The sequence below is a fragment of the Rhinoraja longicauda genome, chromosome 8, assembly GCF_053455715.1.
Source record: "Rhinoraja longicauda isolate Sanriku21f chromosome 8, sRhiLon1.1, whole genome shotgun sequence".
NCBI classification, from domain to species: domain Eukaryota; kingdom Metazoa; phylum Chordata; class Chondrichthyes; order Rajiformes; family Arhynchobatidae; genus Rhinoraja; species Rhinoraja longicauda.
The window spans coordinates 5,929,853-5,954,914 of record NC_135960.1 but is presented as its reverse complement, the minus strand read 5'-3'; the positions used below and the strand labels follow the sequence as shown (position 1 = coordinate 5,954,914).

Sequence of the window (25,062 nt, the reverse complement as noted above, 5' to 3'; positions counted from 1 at the left end):
TCAGATGGACAGTCAGAATGTTTCACCCGGTGTGATAATGGCAAATAATGGTGGGTAAAAGCTTTAAGGTGAGAGTCAAGTCAAGTCAATTTTATTTGTATAGCACATTTAAAAACAACCCACGTTGACCAAAGTGCTGCACATCTGATTAGGAAAAAAAAAAAGAAAGTTACAGTGGGGGAAGGTATAAAAGAAATGGGCAGGGGCATGTTTTTTTAATGCAGCAAGTGGTGGGTGACTAACGCACCTGTGCTTAGAGTTTGATTGTACCGTTTAGTTTATTGTCACGTGTACCGAGGTACAGTGAAAAGCTTTTGTTGCGTGCTAACCAGTCAGTGGAAAGACAATACATGATTACAATCGAGCAGTCCACAGTGTACAGATGCTTGATAAAGGGATTAACGTGAATAATGTTTAATGCAAGAAAAAGTCCAATCAAAAATAGTCCGAGGGTCTCCAATGAGGTTGATGGTAGCTCAGGACTGCTCTCGAGTTGGTGGTAGAAAGGTTCAGTTGCTCAATAACAGCTGGGAAGAAAACTGTCCTTGAATCGAGGCAGTCACGGTGGCACAGCGGTAGAGTTGCTGCCTTACAGCGAATGCAGTGCCGGAGACCTGGGTTCGATCCCGATCCCGACTACGGGTGCTGCCTTTACGGAGTTTGTACGTTCTCCTCGTGACCTGCGTGGGTTTTCTCCGAGATCTTCGGTTTCCTCCCACACTCCAAAGACGTACAGGTTTGTAGATTAATTGGCTTGGTAAATGTAAAAATTGTCTCTAGTTGGGTGTAGGATAGTGTTAATGTGCGGGGATCGCTGGTCGGCGCGGACCTGGTGGGCCGAAGGGCCTGTTTCCGCGCTGTATCTCTAAACTAGACTAAACTGAACTAAATCTGGAGGTGTGCTTTTTTCAAACTTTGTACCTCTTGCCCGATGATAGAGGAAAGAAGAGGGAGTGGCCGGGGCGCGACTAGTCCTTGATTATGCTGCTGGCCTTGCTGAGGCAGCGTGAGGTGTCGATGGAGTCAAATGGAAGGGAGATAGACACAAAAGGAATGTCACATGGGAAGATTGCCAAGGATGTCCATGGAAATAGCTGCTTCTGCCCAAGGCTTGGCACCCTGAGCAGGGGCCATTTTGTGAATGGTGTCTGGTCGCCCGGGCAACGTCTCGGGGCCTCTTTGTGCTGTAGCTCTGACAACCATGAGCAAAGTTCCTTGAACGAGGAGGTGGAACCCAGTGACGATGGAGAGGTGGGGCAAGCTTGCACATTACATCCACTCGAGCTGCTCCTGAGAGGGTCAAAATGTCATAAGGTCATAAGCAATGGGTCATGTTTCGGGTCAAGACCCTTCTTCAGACTGAGCAAGGTGGCCTATGTTGGCATTTTTCCCCAGTATGTAAGCTCTTGGGTTGAACACGTTACAAATTACTCAAGATAGACACAAAATGCTGGAGTAACTCAGCGGGTCAGGCAGCATCTCTGGAGAGAATGAATGGGTGACGTTTCGGGTCGAGAACGTTCTTCAGACTTTAACTCCAGAGACGCTGCCTGACCCGCTGAGTTACTCCAGCATTTTCTGTCAACCTTCATAAGTATCATAAGTATCATAGGCGGCACGGTGGCGCAGCGGTAGAGTTGCTGCCTTACAGCGAATGCAGCGCCGGAGACTCAGGTTCGATCTTGACTACGGGCGCCGTCTGTACGGAGTTTGTACGTTCTCCCCGTGACCTGCGTGGGTTTTCTCCGAGGTCTTCGGTTTCCTCCCACACTCCAAAGACGTTCAGGTATGTAGGTTAATTGACCGGGTAAATGTAAAAATTGTCCCTAGTGTGTGTAGGATAATGTTAATGTGCGGGGATCGCTTGGCGGCGCGGACTCGGTGGGCCGAAGGGCCTGTTTCTGCGCTGTATCTCTAAATCTAAATAGAAGCTGAATTAGGCCATTCGGCTCATCAAGCCTACCCCGCCATTCAATCATGGCTGATCTATAACTCCCTCCTAACCCCGTCCTCCTGCCTTCTCCCCGCGACCCCTGACACGTCTGCAGTCTCTCGTGTCTCCGATATTCCAATGGTGTTGGGAATGGCAGACTTTCCAAAATATTTGATGTTATCCCATGAGCACACTTTAACGTGGAGGAAGGGACTGCGGATGCTCGTGTTTAAACCGAAGATAGGAGTAACTCAGCGGGACAGGCAGCATCTGTGGAGAGAAGGAGTGGGTGTAGGAAGGAACTCTGAAGAAGGGTCTCGACCCGAAACGTCACCCATTCCTTCTCTCCGGAGATGCTGCCTGTCCCGCTGAGTTACTCCAGCATTGTCAAAGGTTCGAAGGTCAGTTTATTGTCACGTGTACTAATTAAGGTACAGTGATATTCATATTGCCGTACAGCCACACTAAAAAAAAAGCAACAGGACACACAACGACATAAAAGTTAGCATCAACATCCACCACAGCACATTCCCCACGTTCCTCACTGTGATGGAAGCTCCCGCAGCCGGCGGTCAAAGCCCCCATGTTGGGGCAATCAAAGCCGCCGTGTTGGGGCGGTCGAAGCCCCCTTGTTGGGGCGGTCGAAGCTCCTGCAGCTTGGAGCTCCCAAAGTCGGTCTGTAACGAGGGACCGAGAGCTCCACGTTGTTAAAGTCCGCGGTTGGAGCTCCCGAAGGCGGTCTCCTGCAATGGCCGCCAACTCCTCGATGTTAGGCCGCAGTGTGGACGGAGATACGATACGGAAGCGGGAGCATGTGGTCGCTGGCTGGGTGAGGTCACGTGGGGCGCGGGGCGGTGACGTCACCTTGTCCCTTATTTGGGAGTGAGATAGTTGGCACCCATAGTTTCAGCACACCCAGCCTACCCCAAGGACCTCATGTCTGGCTGCAGACCTAGCCCCCAATGCTCTGAGTACAACCAACCTCTCCCTTACTTTCCCTCTCTCTCCATCCCTTCCCCTTCCCAGTTCTCCGACCAGTCCTACTGTCTCCGACCACATTTTATCTCTGTTTGCTTTGTTGTTACCTTCTCCCAACGGACAATTTTCCTTGATCTCCATTCCCTTTGTCCTGTTTACACACCTTGCACTTCCTTATCGAAACACTTCCTTATCTATGTTCCTCCTTCTCCCCTGACTCTCAGTCTGAAGAAGGGTCTCGACCCGAAACGTCACCCATTCCTTCTCTCCAGAGATGCTGCCTGTCCCGCTGAGTTACTCCAGCACTTTGTGTCCATCTTCGATTTAAACCAGCATCTGCAGTTCCTTCCTACACCAACCTCTCCTCTCCTGACTCCCAGTCTTTCATGATCCTGATGACAATTCCAGACCCTGTTCACATCTCGGCCGCCTCTGTTGGCCACAGTTTCACTGTTCATTCTTCTTTTTTACAATGATAAATGTATTCAATTATTAATAATAATTATATTTACAAAACAAACGCGTGGATGTTGCCAGGACTCGAGAGACTGAACTCTAGGGAGACGTTGAGTAGGCTGGGACTCCATCCTTTGAGATTCAGGAGGATCAGGGGTGATCTTACAGAGGTGTACAAAATCATGAGGGGAATAGATCGGGTAGATGCACCGAGTCTCTTGCCCAGAGTAGGGGAATTGAAAACCAGAGGACATAGATTTTCGGTGAAGGGGAAAAGATTTAATAGGAATCTGAGGGGTATTTTTTTCACACAACGGGTTGGTGGGTGTATGGAACGAGCTGTCAGAGGAGTGAGTTGAGACGAGGACTATTGCAATGTTTAATAAACAATTAGACAGGTACATGGATAGGACAGGTTCAGAGGGACATGGGCCAAGCACAAGCAGGTGGGACTAGGGTAGATGGGACATGTTGGGCGGTGTGGGCGAGTTAGGCCGAAAGGCCTGTTTCCACGTTCCACGTTTACTAATCATTCTTAATACAAAATGTTAAATAACTATATTTCAATCCCAATCTAGGATACAGTTAACCCCCTCGTGACCGCACCGACCAGCGACCCCAGCACACCAACACTCTCTCATATACACTCGGGACAATTTACATGGATACCAAGCCAATTAACCTACAAGCCTGTCTGTCTTTGGAGTGTGGGAGGAAACCGAAGATCTCGGAGAAAACCCACGCAGGCCACGGGGAGAACGTACAAACTCCGTACAGACGACACCCGTAGTCGGAACTGAACCGGGAGTCTCTGGAGCTGTGAGGCAGCAACTCTACCGCTGTGCCACTGTGTCCATCTTCCCATCAAATACACATTGGGGATGTGGTGGGGGAGCGACTGAGAGTGAAGAATCAAAGAAGTCTTAGTCTTTGATTAGTCGAAGAGAGAGATAGACAGAGCTCTGGAGGGCAGTGGAATCACGGGATATGGGGAGAAGTTGGGCACAGGTTACTGATTGTGGATGATCAGCCATGAATGGCGGTGCTGGCTCGAAGGGCCGAATGGCCTCCTCCTGCACCTATTTTCTATGTTTTCAATGTTTTCTAGTACGGGTGTTATGGGGAGAAGGCAGGAGAATGGAGTTGAGAGGGAAAGATAGATCAGCCATGATTGAATGGCGGAGTAGACTCGATGGGCCGAATGGCCTAATTCTACCCCTATCACTTATGATCTTGTGATCTTATGAAGTCAGGCAGGGATGCATTGGCATTACATGAAAGAGTGGCAGATTAAATATCGCTGTCCTTTACCCGGTCTCTGTCGTCTGACGACAAAGCCGGAGGAAACACTTCACGTTGATCTGTGACGGTCTCGACGTATCTTGAGTGTTCTTAATGCAGTGAAATAACTTTTTGATTTCAGTGTGCGATAACAGCAATCTATCAAAACACTCTCCCTATCTGGGTGATTGAGTTTGGTTTATTGTCACGAGTACCGAGGTGCAGTGAATAACTTTTGTTTCACGCACGGTGTCCCAGCGGTAGAGCTGCTGCCTAACAGCGCCAGAGATCCCCGGTTCGATCCTGACCACGGGTGCTTGTCAGTAAAGAGTTTGCACGTTGTCCCTGTGACCCGCGTGGGTCTTCTCCGTGATCTTTGGTTTCCTCCCGCACTCCAAAGACGTACAGGTTTGCAGGTGAATTGGTTCGGTATAAAATGTAAAAATTGTCCCGATTGTAGGATAGTGTTAGTGCGCGGGGATCGCTGGCCGGCGCGGACTCGGTGGGCCGAAGGGCCTGATTCCGCGCTGTATCTCTAAACTAAGTTAAACTAAACTAAACTAAAACTAAATTAAATGACTATCGAAGCACTCTCTCTTCCCAGTGATTGAGTTTAGTTTGAGTTGAGTTGATTGTCACCGAGTTTACCGAGCTAGGTACAGTGAAAAGCTTTTGTTGCGTGCTAGCCGGTCAGCGGAAAGACAATACATGATTACAATCGAGCCTCCAGTGTGCAGATACAGGATAAAGGGAATAATGTTTAGACAATAGACAATAGACAATGGGTGCAGGAGTTGGCCATTCGGCCCTTCGAGCCAGCACCGCCATTCAATGTGATCATGGCTGATCATTCTCAATCAGTACCCCGTTCCTGCCTTCTCCCCATACCCCCTGACTCCGCTATCCTTAAGAGCTCTATCTAGCTCTCTCTTGAATGCATTCAGAGAATTGGCCTCCACTGCCTTCTGAGGCAGAGAATTCCACAGATTCACAACTCTCTGACTGAAAAAGTTTTTCCTCATCTCCGTTCTAAATGGCCTACCCCTTATTCTTAAACTGTGGCCCCTTGTTCTGGACTCCCCCAACAATGGGAACATGTTTCCTGCCTCTAGCGTGTCCAACCCCTTAATAATCTTATATGTTTAGTGCAAGGTAAAGTCCAGTGAAGACCAGTCAGAGATAGTCCGTGCGTCTCCAGTGCGGTCGATGTTAGTTCAGGTGGGTGAGGCTGCTTTGTACAATTGCTTGATACTTCCTGGAGCAGTGACAAGGTTCCATCAACCCAATCCTTCACTCTTTGCACCACATTCCTGCCTTCTTGCCAACCCTGTTGTTAAACAGGTGCTTCCATTGCCCGTGACATCCTTGGCACACACACACTCTGTGCGTGTCTCTCAGTCAGTGTCAAGTTACTGCTTGGCATTCAGTTGCTGACGAAGAACTATTTTGGGGTCCTCAGTGCCCCTGGCCAATACTTACCCCTCATTGAATTGGATTGTAGTCTTGTAGTTATTTTCTTCAATGTTCCACCGATCTTGCAGTGCATCTAATGGCTACAGCGGTTCAGTTTAGTATAGTTTCGAGATACAGCGCGGAAAAAAGCCCTTCGTGTTGTACTTCGTGGTCCGGTTCGGGCCACCGAGTCCGCACCGTCCAGCGATCCCCGCACACTAACACTATCCTACACACGCTAGGGGCAAATTTACATTTATACTGAGCAAATTAACCTACAAACCAAGTATGAGAAACACTGTGTACGAGGAGCCAGTCAACAGGCCTCTGGACTAAAGCCAAGCTCGCTGCATCTTGAGAGTTAGTTTCCCACTCCCCCACCCCCCGACTCCACTCCCACCCCTCCCCGATGGTAAGCGTATTTGTTTTATTTATGAGCGATAGAGGTTGTTTGTTTAATCTTGGTGAAATATTCACTGCTGTGTGTGATCGGCAGGTCTTGCCTTGGGGCCAGGGATCCGTACTGTGGCTGGGACCTGAGACAGAAAAAATGTACCACCATCGAGGATAGCTCCAACATGAGTCTGTGGAGCCAGAACATCACCGACTGCCCGGTACGTGCCTGACCTCATTATCGCTAATGTCCTGCGTTTGCAGATGGCTACGCTGGGGGGGGGGTGTCAAAAATAAATTGCAAAGCTTCAAGAAGACAGCAAGGCCCAGGGATAGGGACAGGTAGAGTGCCTAAAACTGCCTAAAATCTACTTCATGTGTCATAATAATTCTCTGCTTTGAGGAAGGTGGAAAAACTTGATTAGAATGGGGTGTCAGGGGTTTACGGGGAGAAGGCAGGAGAATGGGATTAGGAGTACTGTTGCCAACTGTCCCATATTAGCCAGGACATCCCGAATTTTGGGCTAAATTGGTTTGTCCCGTACGGGACCACCCTTGTCCTGTACTAGGCCCGGACGGCGCTGTAGGCCCGGTCACTGTAGGCCCGGACACTGTTTCCGCTGTAGTCCCGGACAGTGTAGGCCCGGGTACCGCCTAACGGAGGTTGCATAGCAACCCGCCTCCCGGCCCGGGCGGCCGCCATTGGTGGAGCGGGAGCACTTGGCCTGCTGGCTGGGTGAGGTCAAGTGTGGCAAAAGGGGCGGTGACGTCACCTTGTCCCTTATTTGGGAGTGAGGAAGTTGGCAACCCTAGATAGGAGGGAGAGATAGATCAGCCATGATTGAATGGCGGAGTCGACTTGATGGGCCGAATGGCCTACTTCTTATGATCTTATGCTCTTCTCTCTCCGGGCAACCCAGGCCTGTGATTGGGATACAACCGAACCCCAGGCTGCTGCAAGGCCTCCAGCGGCTCAAGATCATGAGAGGAATAGATTGGGTAAATGCACAACTGAACTGAACTGAGTAGGAAGGAACTGCAGATGCTGGTTTACACCGAAGATAGATCCAAAATGGTGGAGTAACTCAGCGGGACAGGCCGCATCTCTGGAGAGAAGGAATGGGAGATGTTTCGGGTCGAGACCCTTCCTCAGAGTCTGAAGAAGGGTCTTGATCCGAAATGTCACCCATTCCTTCTATCCTGAGATGCCGCCTGTCCCGCTGAGTTACTCCACCATTTTGTGTCTATGAACTGATCTGATGAGGGGCGATCTTATAGAGGTGTATAAAATCATGAGAGGAATTGATCAGGTTGACGCACAGAGTCTCTTGCCCAGAGTAGGGGAATCGAGATCCAGAGGACGGACATAGGTTTAAGTCAAGTCAAGTCAAGTCAAGTCAAGTCAAATTTATTTGTCACATACACATACACGATGTGCAGTGAAATGAAAGTGGCAATGCCTGCGGGTTGTGCACAAAAAGAATTACAGTTACAGCATATAAATAAAGTTAATAAGTTACTATTATTGTCGACAAAAATTTAGTCTCTGGGGTTATAAAAGTTGACAGTCCTGATGGCCTGTGGGAAGAAGCTCCGTCTCATCCTCTCCGTTTTCACAGCGTGACAGCGGAGGCGTTTGCCTGATCGTAGCATCTGGAACAGTCCGTTACTGGGGTGGCAGGGGTCCCTCATGATCTTGCTTGCTCTGGATCTGCACCTTCTGATGTATAGGTCCTGCAGGGGGACGAGTGTAGTTCCCATGGTGCGTTCTGCCGAACGCACTACTCTCTGCAGGGCTATCCTGTCCTGGGCAGAGCTGTTCCCAAACCAGACTGTAATGTTGCCGGACAGGATGCTCTCTACAGCCCCAGAGTAGAAGCAATGAAGGATCCTCTGAGACACTCTGAATTTCCTCAGTTGTCTAAGGTGGTAAAGGTGCTGCTTAGCCTTACCCACCAGTGCGGCAATGTGCGTTGCCCACGTCAGATCCTCTGCGATGCGGACTCCCAAGTATTTGAAACTGCTCACCCTATCCACAATAGACCCATTTATCTCCAGTGGCGTGTACGTCCTTGGATGTTTAGCCCTTCTGAAGTCCACAATCAGCTCCTTTGTTTTAGTGACATTCAAGAGGAGGCTATTGTCCTGACACCAGAGTGCCAGATCAGCCACCTCCTCCCGGTAGGCCTTCTCATCGTTGTTGGAGATCCGGCCCACCACCACAGTGTCATCAGCAAACTTGATGATGGAGTTTGAGCTGAACCTGGCCCCACAGTCATGTGTGTACAGGGAGTACAGTAGGGGGCTAAGGACGCAGCCCTGGGGGGATCCTATGTTCAGGGTGAGGGAGCTAGATGTGTGTTCCCCCATCCTGACCACTTGGGGCCTGGCAGTGAGAAAGTCCAGGACCCAGGCACACAGAGGGGTGCTAAGCCCCAGTTCCAGCAGCTTATCAACCAGTCTGCTGGGGACTATTGTGTTGAATGCTGAACTAAAGTCAATGAACAGCATCCTCACATAGCCCCCCTGGCTGTCCAGATGAGAGAGAGCGGTGTGTAGAACCTGGGAGACCGCATCATCCGTGGACCTGTTCGGACGGTATGCGAACTGTAGTGGGTCCATGTTGCGAGGAAGGAGGGCGCAGATGTGGTTCTTGACTAGCCTGTTAAAGCATTTCATGACAACCGAGGTGAGGGCCACCGGTCGGTAGTCATTTAAACACGCTGGAGAGGCATTCTTTGGCACCGGTACAATGATGGATCTTTTGAAGCATGCAGGGACCACGGACTTTGCCAAGGAGAGGTTGAATATTGTGGTGAGCACTGGAGCAAGCTGAGTAGCACAAGACTTTAATATTCGCCCAGATATACCATCTGGGCCTCCAGCTTTCCTCGTGTTCACACGCGTCAGAGCTCACCTCACCTCATGCTCGGACACCGAGAATGTGTGCACATCCCCGGCGGTGGATCCCCCTCCAGCCTCGCTAGCCAGCGCCCCTTCGGTGCTGTTTTTAGACGGCGAGCTGGTGGTGTTACCCGTCTCAAACCGTGCGTAAAAAGAGTTCAGGTCATCAGCTAAGGAGGAGCCGGCACTTCTGGTTGAGGGGGTGCTGGACCTGTAGCTAGTTATAGTCCGTAGCCCCTGCCAAAGGCGCCTGGTGTCCTGCTGCTCCATCTGTGACTCCATCTTGTCCCGGTACCTCTTTTTTGCGTCCTTCACTGCCCTTCGCAGTCGGTATGACTCTCCCTTGTAGTCGTCCATGTTGCCGGATGCCAGACCGGAGTTGTAAGCAGCGGTGCGAGCATTCAAGGCCACGCGAATAGACCTGTCCACCCAGGGTTTTTGGTTAGGGAAGATACTGACCCTTACCGTGAGGATGATGGTATCGGCTATTGTGGCAATGAAGTCCGTAACCGCTTCCGCAAACTCATTTACGTCTCTGGAACTTTCTTGGAACATGTTCCAGTCGACATCGCTCAGTGCATCCTGCAGCATGGCCTCTGAATGGTCAGCCCACCGCTTTACGTCCCTCGTCACTGTCGCTTCCCGTACTATCCGTTGTTTGTACTCCGGCAGCAGGAAAATGGCAGCGTGGTCAGATTTCCCAAAAGGAGGGAGAGAAACGGCCTTGTAGCCTTTCCTGAACGGCGTGTAGCAGTGGTCCAAAGTTCTTTCCCCCCTGGTGACACACGTGATGTGTTGGTAGAAGTTGGGCATGACCTTTTTGAGATTTCCCCTATTGAAGTCTCCAGCCACCAGCACAGCCGCATCAGGGTTCTTGTTTTGGTGTTGACACAACACATCGTGTAGGGCGGACAGTGCCACGTCGGTGTCCGCATGCGGTGGGATATAGACGGCTGTGATGATCACCGAGCTGAACTCCCGGGGTAGGTAGAATGGTCGGCATTGGATAGTTGGATGTTCCAGGTCCGGCGAGCAGGAACGAGAAAGCGTCTTAATATTTCCAGGATTACACCAGTTATTATTGGTCAAGAAGCAGACTCCTCCGCCCTTGGATTTCCCGGATTCTTCCGTTCTGTCCGCCCGGAAAACAGTGAAGGACTCGGATGGGCAGATCACCTGGTCAGGCACCAGCGGGGTCAGCCATGTTTCGGTCAGACAAAGGATGTTACAGTTCTTTATGTCCCTCTGGAATCTGATCCTTGCCCTCAGGTCATCCAGCTTGTTCTCCAGGGACGTAAGGCTTGGGCTCTCAGCCTGTTCCGAATCCCCCCTCGCTTCCTTCGGTGTTTTTTCCGACTTTCCCACTGACCTGCGCTCCCACTGCTGCTGCCGCGGTGCGCTCCTTTGATGATCTCTATCGGTATATCAAGATGAGGGGGAGAAAGATTTAATAGGAACCTAAGGGGTAACTTTTTTACACAAGGGGTGGTGGGTGTGTGGAACGAGCTGCCGGAGGAGGCAGTTGAAGCTGGGACTATCGTTATGTTTAAGAGACATTTGAACTGGTGCATGGATAGGATAGGTTTAGAATCCCTTTGGGCCAAACGTGGGCAGGTGGGACGAGTGTAGATGGGACATGTTAGCCGATGCGGGCAAGTTGGGCCGGAGGGCCTGTTTCCCCACTGTATCACTCTATGACTCTATAGTTTTTACAAGGAAGTTGGATAAATATCTTAAGAGAACAAAATTGCAGGACTGGGGGGAGAGGTTGAGTGAGTGGATCTTTTTGTTTGTCTTCATAAAGAACCTTACTGACTCCAGAGGCCTTCATTCCACACTATTACAATTAGGGTTGCCAACTTTCTCACTCCCAAATAAGGGACAAAATGTGATGTCGCCGCCCGCACCCCACGTGACCTCACCCAGCCAGAGGCCACGTGCTCCCGCTCCACCAATGGTGGCCTCCCGGGCCGGGAGGCGGGTTGCTAAGTAACCTTCGTTAGGCGAACACACTCGGCCCCGCTCCCCGAACACACTCCGTTAGCCTCCACTGTCTGGGTCTACAGTGTCTGGGCCTACAGTGTCTGGGCCTACAGTGTCTGGGCCTACAGTGTCTGGGCCTACAGTGTGCGGGCCTACAGTGTGCGGGCCTACAGTGGCCTTTGGGCCTTCAGTGTCCGGGCCTACAGTGGCCTTTGGGCCTACAGTGTCCGGGCCTACAGTGGCCCCCCCGGGTTTAATACTGAACAAGGGTGGTCCCATACGGGACAAACAAAATTAGCCCAATATACGGGATGTCCCGGCTAATACGGGACAGTTGGCAACCCTAATTACAATCCTTCTGGGAACATCACCAAATCTCCATGTAACCTCTCTGTTTAGTTTTAGTTTAGTTCAGAGATGTGGAAACAGGCCCTGCGGCCTACCAAATCCACGCCGATCAACGCTCCCCGCACTCTTGACACTATCCTACACGCACTAGGGACAATTGAGAATTATACTCAGCCGGAGAAAACCCACGCAGGTCACGGGGAGAACGTACAAACTCCGTACAGACAGCACCCGTGGTCAGGATCGAACCCGGGTCTCTGGCGCTGTGAGGCAGCAACTCAACCGCAGCGCCACCGTGCCACCCTTTTTCCCCAAGGAGAATGAGGCCAAACTTTACTCGCCTTCCCATACTAAAACTGTTTCTATTGGGAGAGTGCTCAAGGACATCGAAACATAGAAAATAGGTGCAGGACAATAGACAATAGACAATAGACAATAGGTGCAGGAGTAGGCCATTCAGCCCTTCGAGCCAGCACCGCCATTCAATGCGATCATGGCTGATCACTCCCAATCAGTACCCCGTTCCTGCCTTCTCCCCATACCCCCTCACTCCGCTATCCTTAAGAGCTCTATCCAGCTCTCTCTTGAAAGCATCCAACGAACTGGCCTCCACTGCCTTCTGAGGCAGAGAATTCCACACCTTCATCACTTTCTGACTGAAAAAGTTCTTCCTCATCTCCGTTCTAAATGGCCTACCCCTTATTCTTAAACTGTGGCCCCTTGTTCTGGACTCCCCCAACATTGGGAACATGTTTCCTGCCTCTAATGTGTCCAATCCCCTAATTATCTTATATGTTTCAATAAGATCCCCCCTCATCCTTCTAAATTCCAGTGTATACAAGCCTAATTGCTTGTAGGCCATCCGGCCCTTCGAACCAGCACCGCCATTCATTGTGATCGTGGCTGATCATCTAAAACCAGTACCCTATTCCTGCTTTCTCCCCATATCCCTTGATTCTGTTAGCCCAGTGAATTTAGGGGCAAAGAAAGTTATACTTGCATTTGAAAATCTCCTTCATATTTTCCCCACACTGGCGTAGCTGGTAGAGCTGCTGCCTCACAGTATCAGAGACAGTTCGATCCTGAGCCCGGGAGCTGTCTGCACGGAGCTTGTATGCTCTCACTGTGACCTGTGTGGGTTTTCTCCGGGAGCTCTGGTTTCCTCCCACACTCCAAAGACATGCAGGTTAGTAGGTTAAGTGGGCTTGTAAATTATAAATTACCCCTTGTGTGCGTAGGATAGTGCTAGTGTTCGGAGGTTCGCTGAACAGTGCGGACTCGGTGTGCCGAAGGGCCTGTTTCTGCGCGGTATCTCAAGTCTAAACTTACTTCACAGCTTCGGAATCAAAGGACGTTCCTTTAGGAAGGAGACGAGGAGGAATTTATTTTGTCAGAGGGTGGTGAATCTGTGGAATTCTTTGCCACAAAAGGCTGTGGAGGCCAAGTCAGTAGATATATTTAAGGCAGAGATAGATAGATTCTTGATCAGTATGGGTGTCAGGGGTTATGGGGACAAGGCAGGAGGAGAATGGGGTTAGGAGGGAGAGATAGATCAGCCTTGATTGAATATAAGAAAATAACTGCAGATGCTGGTACAAATCGAAGGTATTTATTCACAAAATGCTGGAGTAACTCAGCAATTCAGACAGCATCTCGGGAGAGAAGAATGGTGGTGTAGATTTGATGGGCCGAATGGCCTAATTCTACTCTTATCTCTTATGATCTTACTCCAACATTTTGTGCCTGTTGGGTGAACGTACCATTCAATTCTCTTTCCCATCTGAAGAGAAGTTTGATCCCTTGCTGATAAACATCCTGCTGGAATTGCCAAGTCCTACGCCCGGTGAAGATTTATGGACGTTTTATGAGGATCTAGCGCGCGGTGAATTTTTAATAACCCGTTCATCGGTTAAATTTATTGAGAGCCTGTTGGCAAATTCCAAGGTTTGGCTTTTGGGGCGGATGATTGAGTGGCCGAACCACCTGCAACAATTGTCAACTTGCTTGTGGCATTTAAAACAATTTTTGTTATTAAAAGGAACATCGGTCTGTAACTCAGATGTGACGGAGAGTTCTTTCAGGCAAGAAACGCTAGCAAGAAATCAAAGGTGCTCACAGATTACCATCTTGTTGCTTCGCACGCAGGCTGTGTTTCGAGTTGCTGCTCTTTGCTTCTGAGCCGGAAAGTTTACAGTTCGAGCCCCCCCACTCTTGGCAACTGAGCACAATACTCAGGTTGATGTGAAACACTGTGCTTTTACATAGAAACATAGAAAATAGGTGCAGGAGGAGGCCATTTGGCCCTTCGAGCCAGCACCGCCACTCATTGTGATCATGGCTGATCGTCCACAATCAGTAACCCGCGCCTGCCTTCTCCCCATATCCCTTGATTCCGCTATCCCCTAGAGCTCTATCTAACTCTCTCTTGAATGCATCCATTGAATTGGCCTCCACTGCCTTCTGTGCCTGAGAATTCCACAAATTCACAACTCTCTGGGTGAAAAAGTTTTTTCTCACCTCAGTTTGAAATGACCTCCCCTTTATTCTTAGACTGTGTGTGGCCCCTGGTTCTGGACTCCCCCAACATTGGGAACATTTTTCGTGCATCTAGCTTGTCCAGTCCTTTTATAATTTTATACGTTTCTATAAGATCCCCTCTCATCCTTCTAAACTCCAGTGAATACAAGCCCAGTCTTTCCAATCTTTCCTCATATGACAGTCAAATTTCGTATCTGCCTCCACCACCACCCCCTGCAGCGTGTCCCAGGCGAGTGTCAGGGGCTATGGGGAGAAGGCAGGAGAATGGGGTTAAGAAGGAAAGATAGATCAGCCATAATTGGATGGCGGAGTAGACCTGATGGTTCAGATTTATTTTGCTCCTATCATTCAGTTAGAGGGTTGGTGAATCTGTGGAATGTTTTGCCATAGAAGGCTGTGGAGGCCAAGTCAGTGGATATTTTTAAGGCAGAGATAGATAGATTCTTGATTAGTACGGGTGTCAGAGGTTCTGGGGAGAATGCAGGAGAATGGGGTTAGGAGGGAGAGATAGATCAGCCACGATTGAATGGCGGAGTAGACGATGGGCCGAATTATTGGGCCTAATTCTGCTCCACTTCCTTATGACCTTGTGACTTAGAAACATAGAAACATAGAAAATAGGTGCAGGAGTAGGCCATTCGGCCCTTCGAGCCTGCACCGCCATTCAATATGATCATGGCTGATCATCCAGCTCAGTAACCTGTACCTGCCTTCTCTCCATACCCCCTGATCCCTTTAGCCACAAGGGCCACATCTAACTCCCTCTTTAACTTATGAGCCACCCGTTGTGCAAAAAAACTTGGCCCACTCATCTATGTACTAAAACTCTCGATTTAGGGAGTGGGGGAGAGAGGAGGGGGGAGGAGATGGTGCTGCACCAATGCAGGAGAGGTTTGGGCCCAACGGGCCCACTTGGTCTAGTCTCCTTTAAACTTTGCCCACCTCACATGAAAGCTGTGCCCGCTAGTATTTGCTATTCCCATCCCGAGAGAAAGGGTGAAACGTGGTTGCTGCCTTTTGCAGCTGTAGTCATCACGATACCCAGGGGAGAAAAATCAGTGCTCGGGGCTTTGGCTGCAGAGTAACCTAGATGTTCAGCACTGATTAGCGTAAACGGAATCACATTTCAGAAGCAAGGTACGACAGAGGTTCTACTACTTCATGTAAACAGCGTTGCTCCGAAGGGTGTGTTGGAACAACAGCACCTGGGTGGAAGTGACCACAAATCCTTGAAAGAGACGGGGCATGTTGAATGAGCGATCAGTGACGCATATATTCAATGCGTAAGAAGGAACCGCAGATGCCGATTTAAAATGAAGACAGACGCAAAATGCTGGAGTAACTCAGCGGGACAGGCAGCATCTCTGGAGAGAAGGAATGGGTGACGTTTCGTGTCGAGACCCTTCTTCAGCAAATTTAGTTTAGTTTAGATTAGTTTTTTGTAGGTTAGTTTGGTTTGGTTTGGATTAGTTTAATATTGTTTAGTTCGGTTTAGTTAAATTTAATTTAGTTTAGATTAGATTAGTTTAGTTTATTATTATAGTCACGTGTACAATAAAAGAGTTTTTGTCGCGTGCTGTCCAGTCAATAAAAAGACATGATTACAATCAAGCTGCACACAGTTTACAGTAGGGATGCCAACTTTCTCACTCCCAAATAAGGGACAAAAGGTGACGTCACCACTGCGCGCCCCACGTGACCTCACCCAGCCAGCGGCCGCGTGCTCCCGCTCCACCAATGGCGGTCGCCTGGGCCGGGAGGTGGGTTGCTATGCAACCTCTGTTAGGCAGCGCCCGGGCCACCGGGCCTACAGTATCCAGGCCTACAATATCCGGGCTTACAGTGTCCGAGCCTACAGTGTCTGGACCTACAGCGTCCGAGCCTACAGTGTCCAGGGCTACAGTGTCCGGGTCTACAGTGTCCGGGCCTGCAGTGTCCGGGCCTACAGTGTCCGGGCCTACAGTGTCCGGTAGGGTTGCCAACTTTCTAATTCCCAAATAAGGGACAAAAGGTGACGTCACCGCCTGCACCCCACGTGACCTCACCCAGCCAGCGGCCATGTGCTCCCGCTCCACCAATGACGGCTGCCCGGGCCGGGAGGCGGGTTGCTACGCAACCTCCGTTAGGCGAACACACTCGGCCCCGCTCCCCGAACACACTCCGTTAGGCTACACTGTCCGGGCCTATACAGCGGCCCCCGGGCCTACAGTGTCCGGGGCTACAGTGTCCGCTCCTACAGCGCCCCCCCCGGGCCTAATACGGGACAAGGGCAGTCCCGTAAGGGACAAACCAATTTAGCCCAATGTACGGGATACGGGACGTCCCGGTCAACCGGGACAGTTGGCAACCCCAGTTTACAGATACAGGATAAAGTGAACGTAATTTACTGCAACATAAAGTCTGATAAAGTCCGACTAAAAATAGATTGTTAGGTGTGGGGCGGCACGGTGGCGCAGCGGTAGAGTTGCTGCCTCATAGCGCCAGAGACCTGGGTCCAATCCTGACTACGGGTGCTGTCCGTAAGGAGTTCTCTCCGTGACCAGGTGGGTTTTCTCCAGGTGCTCCGGTTTCCTCCCACATTCAAAACACTATGCTTTTTGCTTTAGAGATACAGCGTAGAAATAGGCCCTTCGACCCACCGGGTCCGATCTGATTCTCGCGTACTAGCCCGATCCTAAACACGAGGGAAAATGTATAACTTTTTACTGAAGCCAATTTTTACAAGCCAACCTGTACTTCTTTGGAGTGTGGGAAGAAACCAGAGCACCTGGAGAAAACCCACGTGGTCACAGAGAGAACAGACAAACTCCATACACACAGCGCCCGTAGTCAGGACTGAACCCGTGTCTCTGGCGCTGTAAGGCAGCAACTCTACCGCTGCACCACTGAGCCACCCTATGTACAGGTTTGTGGGTTAATTGGGTTCTGTAAATTGTCCCTAATGTGTGTCGGATAGAACGGATAGTGTACGGGTGATTGTTGGTCAGCATGGACCAAGGACCTGTTTCCACACTATATCTCTAAACTAAACTAAAACAAGCAGACACAAATTCAATTTGGCAAATGTTCTCCCAGTCTGTTGTTCCATTTCTGCGTTTTCATGGACAATTAACCTACAAACCTGTACGTCTTTGGAGTGTGGGAGGAAACCAAAGATCTCGGAGAAAACCCACGCAGGTCACGGGAGAACGTGTCTAAGAACAGATGGGCGGTCACGGTGGCGCAGCGGTAGAGTCGCTGCCTTACAGTGAACGCAGCGCCAGAGACCCGGGTTCGATCCCGACTACGGGTGCTGTCTGTACGGAGTTTGTACGCTCTCCCCGTGACCTTTACTCGTGGGTTTTCTCCGAGATCTTCGGTTTCCTCCCACACTCCAAAGACGTGCAGGTTTGTAGATTAATTGGCTTGGTAAATGTAATGAATGTAAAATTGTCCCTGGTGGGCGTAGGATAGTGTTAACGTGCGGGGTTCGCTGGTCGGCGCCAGCGGACCCTGTGGGCCGAAGGGGCCTGTTTCCGCACTACATCTCTGAAGTAAACTCGCATAAGCGTCGTTGGAACGTTGGGTCTAATGCATGGTCTTTGTTTCCTTGACGTAGATAAGAAACCTCACGATGGACGGTGAGTTTGGGTCTTGGTCTCCATGGCAACTGTGCGAGGAGTCCACGAGGTCATGCGTGTGCCGCTCCAGGTCATGTGACAGCCCTGCCCCGGAGTGCGGAGGTCATGAGTGTGAGGGGTCAAGGATCGAAGTGGCAAACTGCTCCAGGTACAAGAACTCCATTACTAACACATGGTGTGGGCAGGGATGATGAAATCATTCAAGAAACAAATTAGTTCCCCCTCCCCTCTCCACCCCTCCCCTCTCCACCGCTGCCAGCCAGTTTGGCAAATGACCTTTAAGCAGCGAATTGTGGACGCAGCCCAGACAATCACACGAACCAATGTCCCTTCCATTGACTCCCCATTCACGCTGCCTCGGCAAGGCCAGCAGCATAATCAAGGACCTGTCCCACCCTGGCCACTCCCTCTTCCACCCTCTCCCGTCGGGCAAAAGGTATAGAAGTGTGAAAACGCACACCTCCAGATTCAGGGACAGTTTCTTCCCAGCTGTTATCAGGCAACTGAACCATCCTACCACAACCAGAGAGCACTTCTGAACTACTATCTACCTCATTGTTGACCCTCGGACTATCCTTGATCGGACTTTGCTGGCTTTACCTTGCACAAAATGTTATTCCCTTATCATGTATCTATACACTGCAATGGCTCGATTGTAATCAGGTATTGTGCTTCTGCCGACTGGATAGCACGCAAGAAAAGCTTTACACTGTACCTCGGGTACACAAACTGAACAGAACTGAGGCTCCGTAAGGCGCTGGTCAGACCGCATTTGGAGTATTGTGAGCAAGAATTATCCCAGAAACGAGTGGGTTAACGTATGATGAGCATTTGACGACACTGGGCCTGTACTGGAGTTTAGAAGGATGAGGGGGGACCTCATTGAAACTATTCACCAAATAGTGAAAGGCTTGGATAGAGTGGATTTGTAGCTACATTGGAAGCTGTTGAATATGTTCACGTTGTATGCAATTAATATAGTCATAGAGTTTGTACAGCATAGATACAGGCCATTCGGCCTAATTTGCCCACACCGACCAACATGCCCCATCTACACTAGTCCCACCTGCCCACACCGACCAACATGCCCCATCTACACTAGTCCCACCTGCTTGCATTTGGCCCATTTCCCTCTAAACCTGTCCTATCCATGTATCTGTCCAAATAGTTTTTAAACATTGTGGTAGTATCCTGCCTCAACTACCTCCACTGGCAGCTGGTTCCATACACCCACCACCATTTGTGTAAAATAGTTGTCCCTCAGGTAAATCTCCCCCCCCCCCCCCCCCTCACCTTAAACCTAACTCCTCTCGTTCATGATTTCCGTACTCTGGGTAAAAGGCTCTGTGCATCTACACTTTCTATTCCTTTTGTTTAAATGCTCACGTTGTATGCACATAGAGGGGTAGGTTCCTCCACATGGAGAGTGGTGGGTGTATGAACTGAGCTGCCAGAGCTGAGGAAGGGTCTCAACCCCAAAAGGTCACCCATTTCGTGTCTCCAGAGATGATGGTCTGACCCGCTGAGCTACTCCAGCTTTTAGCGTCTAGCTGCCAGAGGAGGTAGTTGGGGCAGGTACTATCGCGACTTTAAAGAAAAGTTTAGACGGGTACATGGATAGGAGGGATAGACTCTTAGAGGCATAGTCTTACAGCGTAGAAACAGGCCCATCAGCCCAACTTGCCCACGCCGACCAACATGGGCGGCACGGTGGAGCAGCGGTAGAGTTGCTGCCTTACAGCGAATGCAGCACTGGAGACTCAGGTTCGATCCTGACTACGGGCGCCGTCTGTACGGGGTTTGTACGTTCTCCCCGTGACCTGCGTGGGTTTTCTCCGAGATCTTCGGTTTCCTCCCACACTCCAAAGACGTACAGGTATGTAGGTTAATTGGTTGGGCAAATGTAAAAATTGTCCCTAGTGGGTGTAGGATAGTGTTAATGTGCGGGGATCGCTGGTCGGCGCGGACCCGGTGGGCCGAAGGGCCTGTTTCTGCGCTGTATTTCTAAATCTAAAAATCTAAAAATGTCCCATTTGCCTGCGTTTGGCCCATATCCCACTAAACCTGTCCTATCCACGTAGCTGTCCAAATGTTTTCTTAAACATCGTGATAGTACCTGCCTCAACTATCTCCTCTGGCAGCTCGCTCTGCACACTTACCGACTGCCCTTTGTGTAAAATAGTTGCCCCTCCGATTCCTATTAACTCTTTCGCCCCCTCACCTTAAACCTATGTCCTCTGGTTCTTGATTTCCACACTCTGGGTCAAGTACTCTTTGTGCATCTACCCTTTCTATTCCTTTTGTTTGATACGGTCACGCTGTACGCAAACTTCAGCCCAACGTGCCCGCGCCGACCGACGTGTCCCATCTACACCCAGTCCCACCTGCCCGCCGCGTTTGGCCCCTGAACCTGCCCGATCCATGTACCTTGTCTAAACTGTTCCTTAAGCTCAGGATTTCAACAGAACTTTATCTCCTGAAAGAATCTCTTCCCGTTCTTGCTTCCTTCCTGCAATGCTACATCTGGTAATAGTTCAGTCTCACATATTATACACAGGGGTAATAGTGGATGAAATCAATAGCATTCACCTGGGGCAGTCTAGCTGCCAACAAGGGTTGATGTTGATTTAAACAGCAGGGTGCTTACATTGTGTGTCCACCGTATCTGTTGTTAATTAGTGCCCCCCCCTCCCTGGTGGAAATTTGCATTGGATCACGGTGGCTCACCAAGTTCACTCCACACTGCTGTCTGGTATTTGCTCCCCCCCCCCCCCTCCCCATTTTCTCCTACACCCCAAAGATGTGCTGGTTGTGAGGTTCATTGGGCTGTTGTAAAATGCTCCTTACGTTGAGTTTATTAGTTTAGTTTAGAGGTGTTGTGCTGACCGTATAATAACCGAAGCCTCACACCTGGATAATGATCCAAAGACTTTATTAAACTACATCAACAGTTCAACAGACCTCAACAGACCTTGATTTGTCATTCGGTACCAAGGTACCGAACGAAAGTACATAGCAGTCACACACAAAAAAGAACACAAGACACATGACCCCAACACAAACGTCCATCACAGTGACTCCAAACACCCCCTCACTGTGATGGAGGCAACAAAACTTCCACTCTCTTCCCCCCACGCCCACGGACAGACAGCTCGTCCCCGACCGACCCGCACAGTCCCCGCAAGGGGATGGAAGTCCCCGCGGCCGAGTCGCACCGGGCGCTGATACGTCTCGCGGCCGAGCCGGGTGATGGAAGGCCCCGCGGCCGAGCCGTGCGCAGCTAAGTCCCGCGGCCGAGCCGCACCGGGCAATGGAAGGCCCCGCGGCCGAGCCGCACCGGGCGATGGAAGGCGCCGCGGCCGAGCCGCACCGGGCGATGGAAGGCCCCGCGGCCAAGCCGCACCGGGCGATGTTAAGTCCAGCGGCCGAGCCACACCGGCGATGAAAAGTCCCGCGGCCGAGCCGCGCCGGGCGATGTTAGGCCCCGCGGCCGAGCCGCACCGGGCACTGTTAAATCCAGCGGCCGAGCCGCACCAGCGATGTTAGGCCCCGCAGCCGAGCCGCACCGGGCGATGGAAGACCCCGCGGCCGAGCCGCACCGGGCGATGTTAAGTCCAGCGGCCGAGCCGCACCGGGCGATGTTAAGTCCCATAACCGAGCCGCGCCGGGCGATGTTAGGCCCCGCGGCCGAGCCGCACCGGGCGATGGAAGGTCCCGCGGCCGAGCCGCAGCCCGCGTCGTGAGGAAGAGACCTAAAAGAGAAAGGTTTCCCCCACCCCCCCACCCACACCACCACCACCCCCACCCACACCACCACCCCCCCCCCACACATACACAACCAAAAAAAAACAAAAACCCAAAAAACCCAAAAACCATCCCAACACCGACACACAACAAAATAAAGGAAAAAAGACGAACAGACTGCTAGCGAGCCGCAGCCGTTAGGCACCGCCACTTTGCCCTGCCTCTCTCCTTTTTCAGCCACCTTCTCCTCCCCACCCTCGTTACAATCAATCTGAAGGTGACATTCTCCACCCGAAACGTCACCTATTCCTTTTCTCCACAGCCGCTGCCTGACCCGCTGAGTTACTCCAGCATTTTTGCATTTATCTTCGGTGTAAATCAGCATCTGCAGTTCCTTCCTACACACGATGACAGGTTAAACCGCTCTCATCTGCCTGCAAATGATCCACATCCCATGATTGGCCGGCGCGGTGGCGCGGCGGTAGAGTTGCTGCCTTACAGCGCCAGAGACCCGGGTTCGATCCTGACTATGGGTGCTGTCTGTACGGAGTTTGCACGTTTTGCACTTACCCACGTGGGTTTTCTCCGGGTGCTCCGGTTTCCTCCCACATTCCAAAGACGTGCAGGTTTGTAGGCTAATTGGCTTCTGTAACTGGTCCGTACTGTGTAGAATAGTACTAGTGTACAGGTGGTCATTGGTCAACACGGACTTGGTGGGCCGAAGGGCCTGTTTCCACACTGTATCTCTAAACTAAAGTTCATAAGTTCATAACTTACAGGAGCCCGCCAAGTCCACTCCTCCATTCAATCGTGGCTGGTCTATCTCTCCCTCCTAACCCCATTCTCCTGCCTTCTCCCCATAACCCCTGACACCCGTACTAATCAAGAATCTTATCAATCTCCACCTTAAAAATAGCCACTGACTTGGCCTCCACAGCCGTCTGTGACAATGATTTCCACAGATTCACCACACTCAGACGAGAATTTCCTCCTCATCTCCTTCCTAAAGGTACAAAACTAAACTACATATCCCACCATTCCATGCCTGCCCATGGGCCTATCTAACAGCCTCTTAAATGCCGCTATCATTTCTGCCTCCACCACCAACCCTGGCAATGCGTTCCAGGCACTCACTAACCTGTTAATGAGTATACAAGGGATAGTAGGCTACAGGGAGAAAGGTGAGAGGATTGCTCTGAGCTCATCACACAAACCAACCTCCCTTCCATTGACTCCATTTACACCTCACGCTGCCTTGGCAAGGCCAGCAGCATAATCGAGGACAAGTCTCACCCTGGCCACTACCTCATCTCCCCTCTCCCATCATGGCAAGAGGTACAGAAGTGTGAAAACGCACACCTCCAGATTCAGGGACAGTTTCTTCTCAGCTGTGCTATCAGGCAACTAAACCATCCTACCACAACCAGAGAGCATGTCCTGAACTACCATCTACCTCATTGGTGACCCTCGGACTATCTTTGATCGGACTTTACCTTGCGCTAAACGTTATTCCCTTATCATGTATCTATACACTGTGAATGGCTCGATTGTAATCATGTATTGTCTCTCCGCTGACTGGATAGCACGCAACAGAAGCTTTTCACTGTACCTCGGTTAGGGTTGCCAACTGTCCCGTATTAGCCGGGACAACCCGTATTTTCGGCTAAATTGGTTCGTTCCTTATGGGACTGCCCTTGTCTCATATTAGTTTCGGGGGATGCTGTAGGCCCGGACACTGTAGGCACGGACTCTGTAGGCCCGGACACTGTAGGCCCGGACACTGTAGGCCCGGACACTGTAGTCCCAAACAGTGTAGGCCCGGACACTGTAGGCCCGGACACTGTAGGCCCGGACACTGTAGGCCGGGACACTGTAGGCCCGGACACTGTAGGCGCAGACACTGTAGGCCCGGACACTGTAGTCCGGGACAGTGTAGGTATGGAGGCCCGGGCGCTGCCTGGCTGAGGCTGAGTAGCAACCCGCCTCCCGACCCGGGCGGCCGCCATTGGTGGAGCGGCCGCCATTGGTGGAGCTGGAGCACGTGGCCGCTGGCTGGGTGAGGTCACTAGGGGCGCGGGGCAGTGACATCACCTTGTCCCTTATTTGGGAGTGAGAAAGTTGGCAACCCCTAACCTCGGTACACATGACAATAAACTAAACAGAAGAGGTAGCAAGGACTTAATGGGCCGAAAGGCCCCCTTCTATGTTGTGAGGGAGATAGCGATACTTACTATGAAAACTGCTAGAAGGTTGTAAAAACCCTCTCTGGCTCATAAATGCTGTGTAAACGGAAGAGATTAGCCAGCCATCCTTTAGCCGGTTGACTTTTATGTTACTCCAGACACACACCATGTGCCAAGCTATTTAAAAACATTCCCTCTGAAATGGTGCCAGGAATCAAGAGAGTGTTTCATTGTTACAAGTCCTGGCAACCGGAACAATGAAGTTCCTACCTGGTGTAGATTTAGAGGGCCTTAAACACAATAAATAAATGCTCACAGATAAATGTGCAATAATCAATAAGAAAAGAAATCTGTGGCAACGAGGCACACAGTGTAAAATGTAATCAAAAGGACCGTCGGACTGGTCGGATAACTAGGATGGGGGGGGTGATGGAGTGAGAGGGAACGCAAGGTTAACTTGGCAAGGAGGGTGTGTAGGAAGGAACTGCAGATGCTGGTTTAATCCGGAGATCGACACAAAAAGCTGGAGTAACTCAGCGGGACGGGCAGCATCTCCGGAAAGAAGGAACAGGTGACGTTTCGGGGCGAGACCCTTCTTCAGACTTCTTCAAGTACACCTCGAATGAGTGACGTTTCGGGTCGAGACCCTTGTTCAGTCTGAGTGAAGGGTCTCGACCCGAAACGTCACTCATTCCTTCTCTCCTGAGATGCTGCCTGACCCGCTGAGTTACTCCAGCACTTTGTGAAATAAATACCATCGATTTGTACCATTTTCCTTGAACTTCGTCCCCTTTGATCTCTCGTTTTCACACCTTACCCTTCCAGTTGTTAACTGTATGTTTGAGTTGTCATTTGTGAGCAGAGCAGCAAGGCACATTCCTTGTATCTGCACACACTTGGCCAATAAACTTATTCATTCATTCATTCATTCATTCATTCATTCATTCATTCATTCAGGAAGGCAGATTATTATCTGAATGGTGTCAAGTTAGGAAATGGGGAAGTACAAAGAGATCTGCAGAGACCGTTCCCTCCGTAACTCCCTGGTCCACTCGTCCCTTCCTACCCAAACCTCCCCATCCCCAGGAACTTTCCCCTGCAACCGCAGGAGATGCAACACCTGTCCCTTTACCTCCCCCCTCAATTCCATCCAAGGACCCAAACAGTCTTTCCAGGTGAGACAGAGGTTCACCTGCACCTCCTCCAACCTCATCTATTGCATCCGCTGCTCTAGGTGTCAACTTCTTTA

At 50.7% G+C, this 25,062-nt stretch overlaps 1 protein-coding gene across 4 annotated transcripts in view; it reads left to right on the top strand.

The window, feature by feature from the left end:
• sema5ba (sema domain, seven thrombospondin repeats (type 1 and type 1-like), transmembrane domain (TM) and short cytoplasmic domain, (semaphorin) 5Ba) overlaps positions 1-25,062 on the top strand; it is a 183,945-nt gene that overhangs the window by 89,637 nt on the left and 69,246 nt on the right. For all 4 annotated transcript variants that reach the window (XM_078403301.1, XM_078403300.1, XM_078403299.1 and 1 more), the window contains exons 12-13: positions 6,597-6,714; positions 17,865-18,034. In XM_078403301.1, the coding sequence (XP_078259427.1) occupies positions 6,597-6,714; positions 17,865-18,034 (288 nt within the window). The remainder of the gene's footprint in view (positions 1-6,596; positions 6,715-17,864; positions 18,035-25,062) is intronic.